Below are 16,635 nucleotides of genomic sequence, written 5' to 3'. Positions count from 1 at the left end.
ATACAACATGAGAACATGGAAGACAAGATCACATGTTAATTGATAAAAAGTTTAGGTATACCTCAACGTATTGCTTGATTGAGAAAAAAAAATAAGAAATACGGATCCAACTAAAAGTAGCGCTTCCTTCAGTGATTTCATGATAACCCAAAAAGAAGAAGAAAAAAAAATTTAGTGGTTGAGATCGTGCATGATAACGTTTTGCAGTGAAAATAATAGGGGAAAATAAGAGATAGATAAGGAGAAGAACTTGATATTGATAAAGAGGCATCAAACTATTACATACATATAATGTTCTCTTATATACATGAAAGGGAAGACCTATTCATCTAATGGACCGCACATTCATGGGCCATAGGCCCTATAACACTTACTAAAATTTGTGTGGATATGGAAATTTCGACAGTAGATTTTATTTTAAAAATTTGTGTGGATAGAGAAATTCGACAGTAGATTTTATTTTAAAAGACAGAAAGAGTACACTACAACATAACCGTTGTATTTGTCCATATCTTCGACTGCCAACAGTCTATGCCGGAAAGATTATCGTGAATAATAAACAAGTTGAGACTCTTTCAACTATTTTTTTCTTTGGGTACATTAATTAAATTCCCCTATTATAGAGGCCCAACACAAATACCCTCCCCCAAAATAATAATACCCTCCCCTCAAAAATACGGACGGTCAGATTACTATAATGCCCCTAAATAAATATCACGATTATAACGTTGGGGAGACATTTAATATTGTATCCGTTACGCAAGCAGCCCACGATCTCTCTCTCCTTCTTCATCTCTTCTCTCTGGTTCTGTAACTGCAGAAGAAGACAAATTTTTGAATCCAAAATCAAATTCGAAACCGCCGATCAAAACTGAAATAATAAACCATCAACCTATATAAATCTGAGTAACTAATTTGGTTATAATCATTTTCAGTTTCAAGAAACAAAAAATAAGAGAAGAAATGATAGAAAATTAGGTTTTACTAATTTTGAAGATTCAAAGAAAAAATTGAAAGAGGTAAACACGATTCTCATCTTCTACTTACTGTTATTGATGAAGATTTTGGTTCCGATGATGTTTTTTTTTTACATTTTGACGATGATTTTATAACCTAAAATCAGATTTATTTCTCTGAAGAAGAAAAGTTGTTGCATGTACGATTTATGATCGATTCCTGCTTCTAATGTGTTTGATTTGAGTTGGTATCTACTTAGTTTTGTATCTAATTGATTGATTTTGATTTTAGGTTAGTTGGAGTTGATTTTGAGTTTCATAAGTTGCAGTTTCATATGAAAGAGGTAAGACATAATTTCTTCAGTTCATTTTGATTTTCACCCACCTTGTTGTTCTATGTATGTGTTTGTTTTTCTATATGTGTATGTTGATGTCAAAATTGTATAAAAAAAAGTTTCAGTTGATGTTGATGTTAATAGATGGGATCAACAATTGGAGTTGATACCATAAAATGCTTTGTTATGTGTGTTGTGTAAGTTCTTTACATGTTGATGACAAAAATTGTGAAAAAACCCAGTTCCAGATGATGTTGATGCTAATAGATGGGGTCAACAATTGGAGTTGACCCATAAAATGCTTTGTTGATTCTACAATTGTTTCTCAGGAGTTTGTTTTACAGTATTCTATTAGATATGAAATTAGTATCTAAGTCTATATGTGAACAAGTTATGGTAATTATTGTTAGTGATTCTAAATGAATGAATGAACCTCAACTAATAACTTACAAAATAATGTCATGTGATATCTATTTTGGTTATAGAAAAATTTGTTTTGAGGTTTGTTCTGTTTCATGTAAGGATAGATATGCACAAACTGCAGTATAGTTTTTATTGTTGGTGTCAACAACAGTAGTTGATGCCATATTATACCAGTAACATGGTTCAACAACAGTAGTTGATCACATAAAATGGAATCAACAATAGGAGTTGATACCATTTGATGGTATCAACAACAGGAGTTACACAAGTAAATTATTGTCAACAACAGGAGTTGATCCCATTAGATAAGATCAACAACAGATGTTGATCCCTTTTTACTAACTGTTCAACCATTATTGTTGTGATTATTGAATGAATAAGATCGCTGACTAGATTAATGTTGTTTGAAATATGTGAAAGGAATGAGAAGATCACCAAGGATAAATCCGAAGAGTACAGAAGCAGATGATTTACAACCGATTGATGAAAATGTAGCCCCCAAAAGGAAGAGGGTTAACAAGAAGTTATTGCTTGAAAAACAGCAACAAGTTGAAAAAAGAAGAAAGAGGAAAAATGAAAAACCAGAAGGAGATTCAGAAGAAGACGAATCGCAACAGAGTAAAAAAGTTGGAGCATCAAAAAGAAAGTGGGAGGACAAGAAGAAAAATAACCAAGAACAGAAAGCAAAGGCAAAGAAGAAGAAGAAAAAGAAGAAGAAGGAGAAGAATGAACAAGAACAACTACGTAAAGGAAAGAAAAAGATGGTAATTGAAGAAGAAGAAGAAGAAGACGAAGGAGATTCAGATGATGAAGAAGTAGAATCAGAGCAAGAATCAGAAGAAGATGAAAAGGAATCAGAGGGAGAAGAAAAAGTAGCCGCAAATGCCAAACCAGAGCAAGAACTAAAAGGTAACAAAAATACATTGGGTTCAGTTGTATGCTTCAATAGAATAAAATTCATTATATATTAAGTATAAAAATAAATGAATGAGTTACATGTATGCAGGAAGGTCAAGGAAGAACGAAACCAAGTTCAAATCATATCGGATGCCGTTGGTTGAAATGTGTAAATTTCTATACAAACTGTTTGAAGTAGGAGATTCCAAAAATAAGAAGAAGACACTCAATGGTAAAGCACTAAAGGAATGTCCGTTCTATGACTTCATCAGCCCATTCTACACAACAGACATGATTGATATAACGAATGATAAGTGGTTAGCCAAAATCAACCTTGCAATCCAGCTACTTACTGGAGCATTCGATAAGAATACAAACAAGTTCAAGTTTGGAAAAAATGAAGCTGCTTGTGAGTGCTCACTAGAAGCAATAGATTTTTCAATAATCTTTAAGATAAGAAGGCTCACCGAGAGTGAAGAGTTGAAGAAGTTGCTGAATAAAAAGAATGATGTTGCAGTCACTACATGGTTAAAGAACAAGTTCAGACCAGGGGAAGATGAAGATACCAGTGCTAAAATAACGAAGGCTGAAATTGAGTTCAAACTAAAGGAGGCAGCTAACGATGAGTCTGACCCACAACATTTTGTGAGACTTTTTGTTATGTGGTTGTGCACGGTTTTTTTCTTCACAGATGCTGGTTCAACAGGATTAGCAAAGCATTGGCTTCCTCATATTTTGAACATGGAAAAAGTCTCATGGCCAGATCACATAGTAAAGTATCTACTTAAATACATTGGAAAGCAGAAGGGAAAGAATGGAAGTGTTCCTGGCTGCACAACTCTACTGCCGATAAGAAAAGAAGTTCATTTCATATAATGTTTATTTTTGAAGATAGTAAAATGCATACTGTATGTAAAAGTAAACTCATTGATTCTCTGTATGTAGTATTGGTTCTGCGAACATATAGAAAAATACATCCCAAAGAGGTCAAATTTTGAAAGCTCAACTCCAAGATTCCTGAGATGGAGCCAACATGCAATGTGCAAAACACTGGTAAAAGAATTTCAAGAGAAAGTTAAAAAGTGAATAATAGACATGACTTGGTTTACTCATAAGGTAAAAAATTCATTTCCTCAATTTATATTTCGAATAGATTTCAGTTTTTATCATGTCAACAAAAGGAAGTTGATACCAGTTTAGGGAGTCAACAAAAAAAGTTTTTGTCTCAACAATAGAAGTTGATCCATTTTGTATGTATACTGATTAGAGAATAACTGAAATCTACTAGAGAAAAAGATTGATTATGCACATTTATTTTATCTATGTATTCAAATTAGAGCTGGTTCAGATAGGATTAGGAAAACAAGTGTGATTTTATATGTGATTATAAATGAACACTGAGTTGTCATCTGAAATGTATTACAGATTTTGTGTATCAACAATAGAAGTTGATAAAATTGTATGGAGTCAACAACCAATGTTTACACAGTAAATTAAATGTACCAACATTCTGTTTGTGTCAACAATGGAAGTTGATCCTAACGAATGGAATCAACAATAGATTTTGTGTATCAACAATAGAAGTTGATACAATTGTATGGAGTCAACAACCAATGTTTACACAGTAACTTAAATATACCACATTTTTATTGTGTCAATAATGGAAGTTGACATCATATCTGAATGTACTCCAGTTATATATTGCTGCAATTTCATATACGTCGCAAATCACTCGGGGGCTACGCCCCCTCGTGAAAGATATATTATGGGTAAAAAGTGAGAAAAAAATATTTTGCTAACTATATTTTTATGTCAATTTGCAGGTTCATGAAGATTTTGTTGATCCGTTGACATATGAAGAGATGTATTTGATTGATCTGTCGGCACCATCACGAGAGCTGGAATTAGAGAGGTAGAGGAATGAGAATTTGGAAGAACAAAAAATGTTTCTTGAGTTTGAAAAGCAGGAAATAACTTATCATAGGAAGGGCCAAGCAAAGGCATTGATGAGTCACATAATATTCATGAAGAAAATCATTGACAGCAACAAGCACAAGATTCAGTTGCAACCTGGAGAAGAAGAGAGGCTTGAGGATATTGCTAATGAAGTGAAGCTATGGAATGAAAAGGAGAATCATCTCAAGAAAGAAAGATCGGAGAGTACTCAAGAGGAATTCAGAAGAGCATCCAGTGCTATGCTTGAGACTGAATTAACTGCAGTGGAGAATAAAGGTGAAGACCCATCTGAAAAGGAAAATGAAGCTGAGTTGGAAGCTGTTAGAAATGGAGAACCATCTGAAAATCAGAATGAAGCTGAATTGAATGTAGAAGAAGAAGAAGAAGAATTAGGTCACCTGGCACTGTCACTTTCAGATGCAGGTGAAACTGATTTGGAAAAAAGCTTTAAGAAGGGTTATCAGAGTGGACTAAAATCCAGGTACACCTTTTGGTGTCGGATAATTTGAAGACAAACTAGCAGAAGGGCTTCCATGCAGGAAGAGAAGATAAAAGAAGACAAGAAGAAGCAGATCTTCAAATATCTAATGTGATAGCAGAGATTGGTAACTCAGATCAACAGTTAGAAGAGGAGAAAGATCTTCATATCAGTACTATGGTTGTAGAAATTGGTAACTCAGTTCAACAGATAGAAGAGGAGAATGAAGTAAAATAAGGATAAAGGAGTACAAACATGCAGGAAGCGGAGATCGTGATAGATGTAATTGTTTATTCAACTCCTCCAATTAACGTTATACGTCCAGAAACATCGGATTATGTCCCTATAGGTACTATTTTAACTCAGTTGAAGAAGTAATAAATTTGAAAGACATATTAGTTACTCTAAGAATTGTATGCAAGTATGTTTAAGTTATACCAGTTTGGATAATCTATTGATTTGTTATGAATTAATTTGTTTAAGTTGTTTATATGCATTTTTATTTTTTTTTATTAAGTGTCAACAATGAAAGTGGATCCATGAAAGCAATGGATCAACAAAAATAATGAATGATTGGTTTGTTATAAAGAAGAGTATGAGTGTTAGCATTTATATGGAATTAACTTTGTACATACAGATAAAACCATGCATACTTTTTTATTTTTTGTAAGTGTCAACAATAGAAGTTGATACAATAATGTGGGGTAAATAATGGAAATTGATCCCAAAGATTTTTTATTTTTTGTAAGTGTCAACAATAGAAGTTTATACAATAATGTGGGGTAAACAATGGAAGTTGATCCCATAGAAGAACCAACAACAATTGTTGATCCCAAAAAACAATGAGTCAACAATGATATGTTGATATTGTTTAATCTAATCGGGTTATTTCCCTGCAGGTACTACCCCAAGCTTAGGTGCGATCACTGCCTTGAATATTTACTCCTACTCCTACAGAAAAGATGGAAGATGCTCCGACTCAACAAACGGAATATACTCCTACACAGGAAACAGAAAAGGGTGATTCTGAAACTCCAGATGATGATGATATGTTGGAAGGACATAAAGTGATATACAAATTAGATGAAATTGGTGGCCCAAGTGAAGAAAAAGACACCACCCAAGACGATGATGATTCTGAAGCGACACAAAGCCAAAGGAATCAGTCTGAAGCTACGGGAAGAGCAAGGAGGTATAACACAAGGTCATCAAGGAATGCGCCAAATAAATACACACCTCTAGCGAAAGTGAAGAGGATGAACAAAGGAGGAAAGGGAAATAAGAAGAAGAAAGGGGGAGGTGTTGAAGAAGAACCGGAAACAATCAACCTTGATGATTACGTTGATGTGACGCCACCTGAGCCAAAAGAGCTGAAGAAGCAAGAAAAACTCAAACTATGGAAATCTTGCACCAAGGAGCAACAAGAGGTCCTTCGCCCATTCTTTGAGAAAGCAACAGAAAGGTATGTAACTCTGTAACAAATTGCATGTTTATTCATATGTATAAACAAATGCAACATCTGCGAAAAACGATTGTAAATCCAAGTTGCAGTTAGAATTTTCTAATGTCAAGATAATAATGCTTCAACAATAATATGTCATGTTATGTCAGGGGTTTAACATAATCTTTGCAAATGCAGTATCAGAGCATGTAGCTTTTATTTCAACAATGTAGTGGAAGAGATCGTCTGTGGAAGGCATATCCAATATCTAATGGATAACCAGAACATTAACAGCGAGATTGTTGACTGCTACACCAACATGCTGCAATCAAAGATGCAAGATCCATCTAAGCCATCATACTATGGGAAAAAAACACTTAATTTTGTCTACAAATGCTTATGTAAGTAACGAAAACTCTTAATCTGTCTTTTGAATAACTTATTACATAAACTTATTTAGTTCTACATTATCGTAGTTGAAACCATATTTAGGTGAGATGAAACAATTTAGTGTACTAAGGATGGTTCAAGTATACATGATGAATGAATTATTGTTGTTATCTGTCAAAAACAAACTAAATGCCAAGAAAACGCGTGCCCGAAGAAAACGATGCAGCAAATAATGAGGGGCTGAGTAGTAGTAGTAGTTAGCTAGCAAGATGCAATGAAAGTGTAAAAATTTGGGGATTAAGATATGTTGAGGAAACAATACCCAGTGGATGACGATGATGCAATACTGTTGATACCGATGTGTCTACAAGACAATAAACAGAAACCCTTCCATTGGGTGCTTCTTACGTTGATACGTGGAAGGTGGTTGATTTTCACCACCATTGATCACTACAAAGGATACAACGAGTAGTACAATTTCATGGTACAAACATTGACTCCTCTCCTGAACCAAATGGGTATAAAAGATGTTGAAACAGGTGGACCAGTAACTACAATTGTAGACCATTACACGGTACCACCGCAACAGGGTTTGGATTGCGCATTGCACGTCTGCTTGTTCAAGAAGTGCTTGGTGAAGCGTGGAGACTTCTGGCATCTAGATGGTAAGAGTATCCAATACCATGAGAACATAAACAGGAAGAGAACGAAGATGGCTTCCAGGATGTTAGCTGAATTCGATGCATGGAAACCAACTTTGGAAGAAGGTAAGCAAGTAGAAGAACTTACAGACTCAGTTGAAGAGGTACTCAACATACAAGATTCTGTTGAACCATTAGAATGTGGCCAAGTACAAGAAATTACAGACTCAGTCGAAGAGGTACTCAACATACAAGATTTTGTTGAACCATTAAATTAGTGCAAAACACACTTAGGTGTAGTTTAACATATGCTGGTAAGTAATTTAGTTACTCTGTGTAGGTATGCTAATTTATTTAAACTGTTAGTTTGAAAAGACATCTTTTAGTTACTGTAAATCTATGTTTAAAAGTGTGCTTATATTCTCAAACAATTTGGAAGATATTTTAATACTAGTTTGGTATGAATTAATATTACTATTAGTTATGAAAGTGATTATCAAGTGAATGAATGGTTTGGTTATGAAAGTGAATGAATGGTTTGGTTATGAAAGTGAATGAATGTTGGTAGTAAAGATTGCAGCAGGTATGCTCAGATAATGGAGTTAACTTGTACATACAGATAAAACCATGAATTTTTTTTCTTTTTATTGAGCATCAACAATGGAAGTTGATCCATTTTTGGGATCAACAATGGAAGTTGATCCCAAAAATCAATGGGTCAAAAAAATAATTGATGAATAACTGTTTGGTTTCATATAAAAGTGAATGAATATTGGTATTGAAGATTGCAGGTATAGACAGCTGATGGAGTTAACTTGTATATATACAGATAAAACCATGCAAAATTTTTCTTTTCAGTAAGCATCAACAATGGAAGTTGATGCAGTAAGAGGGATCAACATTGGAAGTTGATGCCATGACTTGGATCAACATTAACATGTTGATACAGTTTACATAGTAAAGCTTGCAGGTATACACAGCTAAAGTAGTTAACTTGTAACCATGAATTTTTTTCTTATCAGCAAGCCTCAACAAAATGGATGTTGATCTAGTAATGGGGATCAACAATGGAAGTTGATCCCTGACTTGGATCAACATTGATATGTTGATACAGTTTATATAGTATTTTTTCCTGTAAAAAAACCAGTAAACCTGCAAACTGACATAAAATGACAAGAATAACATTAATAAACAAATAAAACAGATTGTATGTCATTAAAAACACAACAAATCCAACAAGAAAACATAGGGAAAGCATAAAAATAACTAACATCCATGTTGATCATTCAAGAACTAGCATAAAAAGGTAAAAAGGAAGTTCAGAGAAATAGTAAATCATCCAGTAAACTTCAGAACAACATCCTCCTCAAAAAGTTGATCATCCTGGAATTCGACTCCCTATGAAACACTGGTGCACGAGGAGCCAAAGGAGCTCTGCGACATCTACGACGGTTGTGGTAGGCAAGTCTCCCACTCTGGCCACACTTCCTTTTCTTGCGAACTTTCTATCGAGAACCCCTGTACCTTGAAGTAGTTGGCCTTCCAGCTGATGCTCGACCACCATTTGGAGGCAAGACATAACCTTCTTCATTAATTTTAGGCGGCCTCTCATGGTTGGGAATAGGATATATAGGACGAGCATACAAACCTCTATAGTACTCAGTGGTATAATACGGAATGATGTGCTTGTAAGGTTCATCTGGCCCAATCTGCAACATAAATTTCATCAAATGTGTGCAAGGGAAACTATGCTTCTGCCACCAATTGCAAGTGAAAGTCCTAGCATCCAGATCGACCGTGTGCTTTCTAATAGGATAAATTATTTCAAAGACTTTATTACTTGATCTTTTAAACTTGTAGAAACGGCAGTCGGTAACCCTCTTGTTGATCCTAGCTTGCATCCGGGGAGTAAGTCTTGAATTCCATTTACTAGACTCCACCAACCTCTTGTAGTTCTTCTCCATTACCTTAGCACAAATGCAATTAACATCAAGTGCTGGAAGCCGCTTATCAAGCTTGATAACACTATTAAAACTCTCTGCAATATTCGATGTGTTCTCACCAAGCCTTTCTCCTTGAAAAGAATGAGCTGCCCAATTCTCGAATGGAATCTTTACCATCCAATCAATCACTGAATCAAGCTTGAGATTGCTCATACTCTTGGCAGTAACAAAACAGTTCTCCTTTGTTAAGGCAATGTAGCACTCTTCAAGCAACTTCACAGCAGTTTGCCTGCTCTTACCCTTTGGAACCGGAATATTACCTTTCATGTGGTACAAACAATAAGAATGGTAAGCCTTTGGGAAGATAATAGGGACATGCTTCAAAAGGCCAGCTCCACGGTCTAATATGATGGTCAGTGGACGGTCTTCCCTAATAATACCCTTTAGGTTGGTTAAGAACCATTCCCAACTCTCACAATTTTCGCAAGGTACAATACCAAAAGCAACTGGATAGATCTCTAGAAAATACAAAAAAAAAACCAAAGATTCAAAAAGTGACACACAAAAACTAAAATCCATGAACAAGTTATTGGGTGAACAATAAAAATTATGGGATTAAGAACGCAAGTTATGTGATCAACAACTGCAATTATGGGATCAACAACAAGAATTATGGGATTAAGAACAGAAGTTATGTGATCAACAACTGCAATTATGGGATCAACATTTGAAATAATGGATCAATGATAATGTTTTTGATTGTCGTTGTTTTATTTAGTAAATAGGATTCGAACTCTAAGACTTGTTAAGATTAATTTTAAAGGAATAAAATAGAGAGTTACTGGGTCTAAGATTCGGCCAAACTCATATCAATAGGTTCAATTATTCATTCTCAAACAATTATCGCTCGACAAATAAAACAACATCGACTCTTATTCTTGCCAAGGTAGATTTTCCAAACATTAGTTATAAATCGTAAGCATGGGACATCAAACATCTAAGCAAGCATGACCCATCTAATAAAATAATAACTAATTTTTTCAAATCATAATTCTATTTTAATTAAGTGCAAAAGTCAAATAGAAAATAAAACAAATTCACCCATGTATGAAGTCCGGCTTCCTCCGTCGCCCAGTGTTGGGGTCTAGCTTCTCATGATGAAAACACACTCAAAAAATATAATTAATAGCTCAAATGGTGTTTACAATGGTGAAAATGAAGAAAAATTAAACGCAACAATTTTGCTCTACCAAAACTCCCCCCTCTTTTCTTTGTTTGGTCCTATTAGCACCCTATTTATACACAACAACCCATTACTCAAACATCTTTTCAAAATATTCTTCCATAACTCCACCAGATCTTCTCTTTGATGAAAGATATCTCAGGAATAATTTCTTTCTCCATTATCACACATCTTCCTTTATTTGCTAGAATAAAATCCTAGGGATATTATCATTTTTTTTATTTATAAATAAAACCACAGATTTTCTTTCTCCTTTTCAATAAAAACAAACTCATCAATATATTATCTCTTTTAACTTCAAGATATGAAAACTTCTTGTATAATAGGCAACAAGATATCTTTGTCTTAAATCTTTGAGATCTCCCGTAAATTATGTGAATTTGTTTCAAATGAAGAAGAAGAGGGTGCCTCTATCCATTTGTTCATTTGTTGGGTGTCTTTAACAAGTTGGGTGACCGTATCTGAAATGATGGGTGCCTTTATCAGTTCCTCTGGCTGCTTTTAACACTTTTTTCGATCTATTTTTCCAAAAGAGCTTATTTCCTTGAAAAGACTTAAAACAAGTTTATTAGTGATAAAATGAGTCCCATCTAATGTATTTATGGGTGAAAATGCGTCGCACTTTCGTGCTTATCAAATTCCCCCACACTTACATTTTTCTAGTCCTAGAAAAAAATAGAAAACTGACCCGCTACACAGCTGGTCATATAATAAGAGACAGAGACCCGCTACACAGCTGGTCATAATTAGTTTTTTTTATTTACGAAGACCCGCTACACAGCTGGTCATAAAATGCAAGAAAAAAGAAAAGATCCGCTACACAGCTGGTCATAACCCTAATAATCATAATAATTTTTTATATATATATACCCGCTACACAGCTGATCATTATTATTATTATTTTATTTTTATTTTTTTGGAGACCCGCTACACAGCTGGTCATAAAATGCAAGGAAATTCCTGAAAAAGAAAAGTAAAACGTTAACCACTCCCCCATACTAAAACATTACATTGTCATCAATGTAATTGAGTCAACCAATGCAAAATTTAAGATGGGAAATCCATAAGATGAAAAAAAGTAAACGAAAATATAAAAATAAAAATAAAATAAAATACACCTACTGGAATGTACAAAAAAGGATCCCTAAAAATTAACAACCTGAAAATTTGGGGATCGACCCAAAATACAACATTTGTAAATGACAGCTTCACACTTATGTTATAACGATGCGGAGACATTGAAACTATCAAAAACAAAGATTTACCCCTAAACCAAGTTTTTACTGCACAAGGAAGTGCGTAAAGAACAAAATATGGGGATACTATTGAGACTGGGAAATTGTCAATTGGCTCATGCACGGTATTAGAAACAGGGACGTCCTCTGGGTATTTTGATGCAAAGTATTCCAACAAAATTTTTGAAGCACATAATTCTAACACTAAATTAGGTAACTTTTGGAAGTCTAGGGGACTAGAAACAACCTCTAAGTTGGGTGAAAGATCTTGCGAGATAGGTTCTTCTAATAAATTAGCCGAATCATTTACACAATCATTCACAGGGTCATCTATATATTCCGTATGGGACAGAGAGTCACTACATGATTCATCATCAGCAGCAGCAAATAATCTTTGACATTCAAGAACTCTCAATCTTTGTTCCAAACTAGGTGGTGTGTGTTTATAATACTTCTCGTATATCTCTAAAGGAGATTCTTCACTTACCACATGTGGATCAAAAACTCCATATCGTTGCCTCTGCATGTATTCACCAAGCGTCATCACAGATGAGGATGCATGCTGGTTTGAATTTCTACGCTTATATTCTGCCAATGTCATCTTAGGTGACGTCTCCTCGGAAGAAGTCATCATCCTCAAAAATTCCCTGAAAAGAAATACAAAAAGAAACACATAAAAAGGAAAAATAAAAATAATCTAAAATAAAATGAAAATACTGTACAAATAATTAAAAAAATAAAAAATAAAAATAAACCTAAAAATTAATCTGAAAACAAATCCGCGTCGCCGGCGCCAAAATGATATTGTTTTTGATTGTCGTTGTTTTATTTAATAAATAGGATTCGAACTCTAAGACTTGTTAAGATTAATTTTAAAGGAATAAAATAGAGATTTATTGGGTCTAGGATTCGTCCAAACTCATATCAATAGGTTCAATTATTCATTCTCAAACAATTATCGCTCGACAAATAAAACAACATCGACTCTTATTCTTGCCAAGGTAGATTTTCCAAACATTAGTTATAAATCGTAAGCATGGGACATCAAACATCTAAGCAAGCATGACCCATCTAATAAAATAATAACTAATTTTTTCAAATCATAATTCTATTTTAATTAAGTGCAAAAGTCAAATAGAAAATAAAACAAATTGACCCATGTATGAAGTCCGACTTCCTCCGTCGCCCAGTGTTGGGGTCTAGCTTCTCATGATGAAAACACACTCAAAAAATATAATTAATAGCTCAAATGGTGTTTACAATGGTGAAAATGAAGAAAAATTAAACGCAACAATTTTGCTCTACCAAAACTTCCCCTCTTTTCTTTGTTTGGTCCTATTAGCACCCTATTTATACACAACAACCCATTACTCAAACATCTTTTCAAAATATTCTTCCGTAACTCCACCGGATCTTCTCTTTGATGAAAGATATCTCAGGAATAATTTCTTTCTCCATTATCACACATCTTCCTCCATTTGCTAGAATAAAATCCTAGGGATATTATCATTTTTTTATTTATAAATAAAACCACATATTTTCTTTGTCCTTTTCAATAAAAACAAACTCATCAATATATTATCTCTTTTAACTTCAAGATATGAAAACTTCTTGTATAATAGGCAACAAGATATCTTTGTCTTAAATCTTTGAGATCTCCCGTAAATTATGTGAATCTGTTTCAAATGAAGAAGAAGAGGGTGCCTCTATCCATTTGTTCATTTGTTGGGTGTCTTTAACAAGTTGGGTGACCGTATCTGAAATGATGGGTGCCTTTATCAGTTCCTCTGGCTGCTTTTAACACTTTTTTCGATCTATTTTTCCAAAAGATCTTATTTCCTTGAAAAGACTTAAAACAAGTTTATTAGTGATAAAATGAGTCCCAACTATTGTATTTATGGGTGAAAATGGGTCGCACTTTCGTTCTTATCAATCAACAACAAAAGTTATGGGATCAACAACAAGAACTATGGGATTAACAACAGAAGTTATGTGATCAACAACTGAAATTATGGAACAACAACAAAAGTTGATACGAAAAAGAGGGATCACCAACTGCAATTATGGGATCAACAACAAAAGTTATGGGATCAACATTTGAAATAATGGATCAACAACAAAAGTTATGGGATCAACAATAATAATTATGGTATGAACAAAGTTATGTGATCCATAGAATTGAAATCCAGGGACATATCAGATTATATTGTGTGATTCAACAACTAAAGTTGAAACACTTGATAATTAAAAAAAGAAAAAAAAGATTAAAAGACATACCTTGGTTACCAGTTTTCCCGCAAGCAATCATAAGACCTCCCTTAAACTTCCCAGTGAGAAAAGGCAATCAATAAATAGCGTCGGACGACAGTAATTATTGAAACCAGTAATGGAAACTTCGAAAGAAAAAAAACACCTCTGGAACTGCTTCGTTACACCATCATACTCAAACTTCACGACACTTCCAGGATTATAACGTTCTATTGATTCTTTATACCAAACAAAGTATGAATAGGACTTGATGTCATCAACCCAAAGAGACTCTTTGGTGAACTGTAAACCATGGTGTCCCTGACTATATGTGATATCAATACCATATTCCTGATGGAGCATATCTTGGACATCAGTTGCAGTCTTCTTCTTCTTTGATGCTTGAAATTCATCTATTAAGATATCCTTCAGAAAAGACTTTGTCATCCTGACTTTTGCTGGATCAGAAGAAGCTAAATCACATGCATGCTCTCCGTGAAACGTCTTGCACTGAAACTCACCTTTAGTATTGGCAACGAGAGATGCATGAAACCTCCAGCTACAACTTTGACTTTTCTTGTTAAAACAACGCACAGTGTAACGTTTCTTGTCACTCTTACGTACTTCAAGTTTGTAACCACTATGATATTCGTACTTCTTAACAGTATCACGAGAATCAATTTTACTTTCAAAAACCTGCCCTACTCCGGTTAAGATGTTGGCCCAAGCATCTGACTTCTTGGGGACCCTTTCGACCAAGGATGAATCATCCGTCAAATCTTCTACAATAGCCACATCGTTGTTTGAAACAAAACTTGATGATGACGAAGAAGGAGCAACATAAGAAGAAGATGGAACAGAATCAACAACAATCTTAAACTGGATGTTAAACTTCACCACATCGATCCCTTTTGAGATGCAGTAGTGAAGGAAAAACCTCAACTCCAAATCGTGATTGATCACATGTGATTTTCCATCTACAGTGTAACCAAAAAGTACGAGGTCTTCAGGGACATAAGGTCAGTACTGTTTCATCACACTAATCATCTCGCTGACAGTAGTTGACTCTGAAACAGCATGTGATACGGTCAAATTGGATAAAGTGAACTCTGCAACAGCCATCTTTGGCCTGAAACAATAAAATAGTCAAATTGGATCAACAAATCACATCTAATATAAAAACAATGTTGACACCATAATCTGTCAACAATCAAAATTGATCCAATAAAACAACAGTTATCAACAACCATAATCAGAAAATTGTCCAGGTTATTGCATCAACAATGAAAGTTGATCCAACAAACCTGCATCAACAAACCAATGTTGATCCAATAAAACAGCTATCAACAACCATAATAAGAAATTTATCCAGGTTATTTGCATCAACAATGAAAGTTGGTTCAACAAACCTGAATCAACAACCAATGTTGATACAAATAAACTGAATATTGTACAAAATTTCAGTGTCAACAATGAAATTTATCCAAAATACTATGTCAACAACAAGGACTTTAAAACAAAAAAATGGCATAAAAAGCATCATATATGTTACTAGGCATCGAATTAGTATGCAATTGATGCAAATGTGAACCTGCAAAATGAAATACTACATGAAAATACATGCTCCATATTAAAAAATTCACTACAAACCATAAGAAAATTCCTAAACCTAACCTAAGATTCAAATTCAGATTACGTCGCACATCACTCGGGGGTTGCGCCCCCTCGTGAAAGATATATTCAATGTCGAACGTTAGATATGTAAACTGAGTATATAAACACTAACTTGTAACTTCTAATTGATTACACTAACTTCTAACTTCTAATTATATCAAAACTGATCAACATTCAGTATACTCAAAATAATTCTTCAACAATCAGTATTATCCTAATAATTCTCCTACTAACATATCAACACTAGGAATTCTCCAGAATAATCCAAAACGAGAACTGGTTCATGCAAAGTACATTGAAGCTAAAACTCAAACCTAACACTGAATTATGAACCGATCTAAATAAAACAACAGAAATTCAAAAATCAAAGACCGATATTGGAGATTGAAGAATTGAATAATACCTGTTGAAGATATGAATAACAATCTCGAATTCAAATAATATGTAAATTAACCAATCATTCCAGTAGAATCAAACACACATAATCAAGCTTCCAAAATCTCGATCTCTGCAATAGAAAATACAAATAATCTGAAATCAAAATATGAAGATTGAGAAACTACAAATCGAACATGCAAATACAAAATAAATCTCTACTCATCTTCAATCACGAATCACCATTACCAATTTGTTTCAGATCGAGAAAATTTTGTTTGATTCTGTTTTTGATGAAGAAACTCTTTCAGATCTGAGATTCTAAAGATACGAACAATGTTGATGAAAAGAAATTCAGTAATAGAAGAAGAAGATGATTTTGTGTTGTTGAATCTGTTGAT

At 34.1% G+C, this 16,635-nt stretch overlaps 1 protein-coding gene across 1 annotated transcript; it reads right to left on the bottom strand.

Annotated features, from left to right (window-relative positions):
* Nucleotides 1–9,022: 9,022 nt before the first annotated feature.
* Nucleotides 9,023–15,307, bottom strand: LOC113294347. The gene is made up of 3 exons (XM_026542738.1): nucleotides 15,226–15,307; nucleotides 14,374–15,162; nucleotides 9,023–9,978 (listed from the first exon to the last, which is right to left on the bottom strand). Exons 1-3 carry the CDS (start codon nucleotides 15,305–15,307, stop codon nucleotides 9,023–9,025), a joined length of 1,827 nt encoding a protein of 608 aa, XP_026398523.1.
* Between the last annotated feature and the right edge of the window lie 1,328 nt (nucleotides 15,308–16,635).

Source organism: Papaver somniferum, chromosome 7 (assembly GCF_003573695.1).
Source record: "Papaver somniferum cultivar HN1 chromosome 7, ASM357369v1, whole genome shotgun sequence".
Classification (NCBI taxonomy): domain Eukaryota; kingdom Viridiplantae; phylum Streptophyta; class Magnoliopsida; order Ranunculales; family Papaveraceae; genus Papaver; species Papaver somniferum.
Note: the sequence above shows the minus strand (reverse complement) of the source record. Positions and strands in the feature narration are given on the sequence as shown.

Bases quoted from the DNA above. Each gene is read 5' to 3' on its own strand.
- LOC113294347 (XM_026542738.1), bottom strand. From the start codon at position 15,307: ATGGCTGTTGCAGAGTTCACTTTATCCAATTTGACCGTATCACATGCT. The intron at 15,163-15,225 runs GTGTGATGAAAC...GTTACACTGTAG, and splicing joins TACTGTCAGCGAGATGATTA to ATGGAAAATCACATGTGATC. The intron at 9,979-14,373 runs GTGTAACGAAGC...TGTATTTTCTAG, and splicing joins CGTGAAGTTTGAGTATGATG to AGATCTATCCAGTTGCTTTT.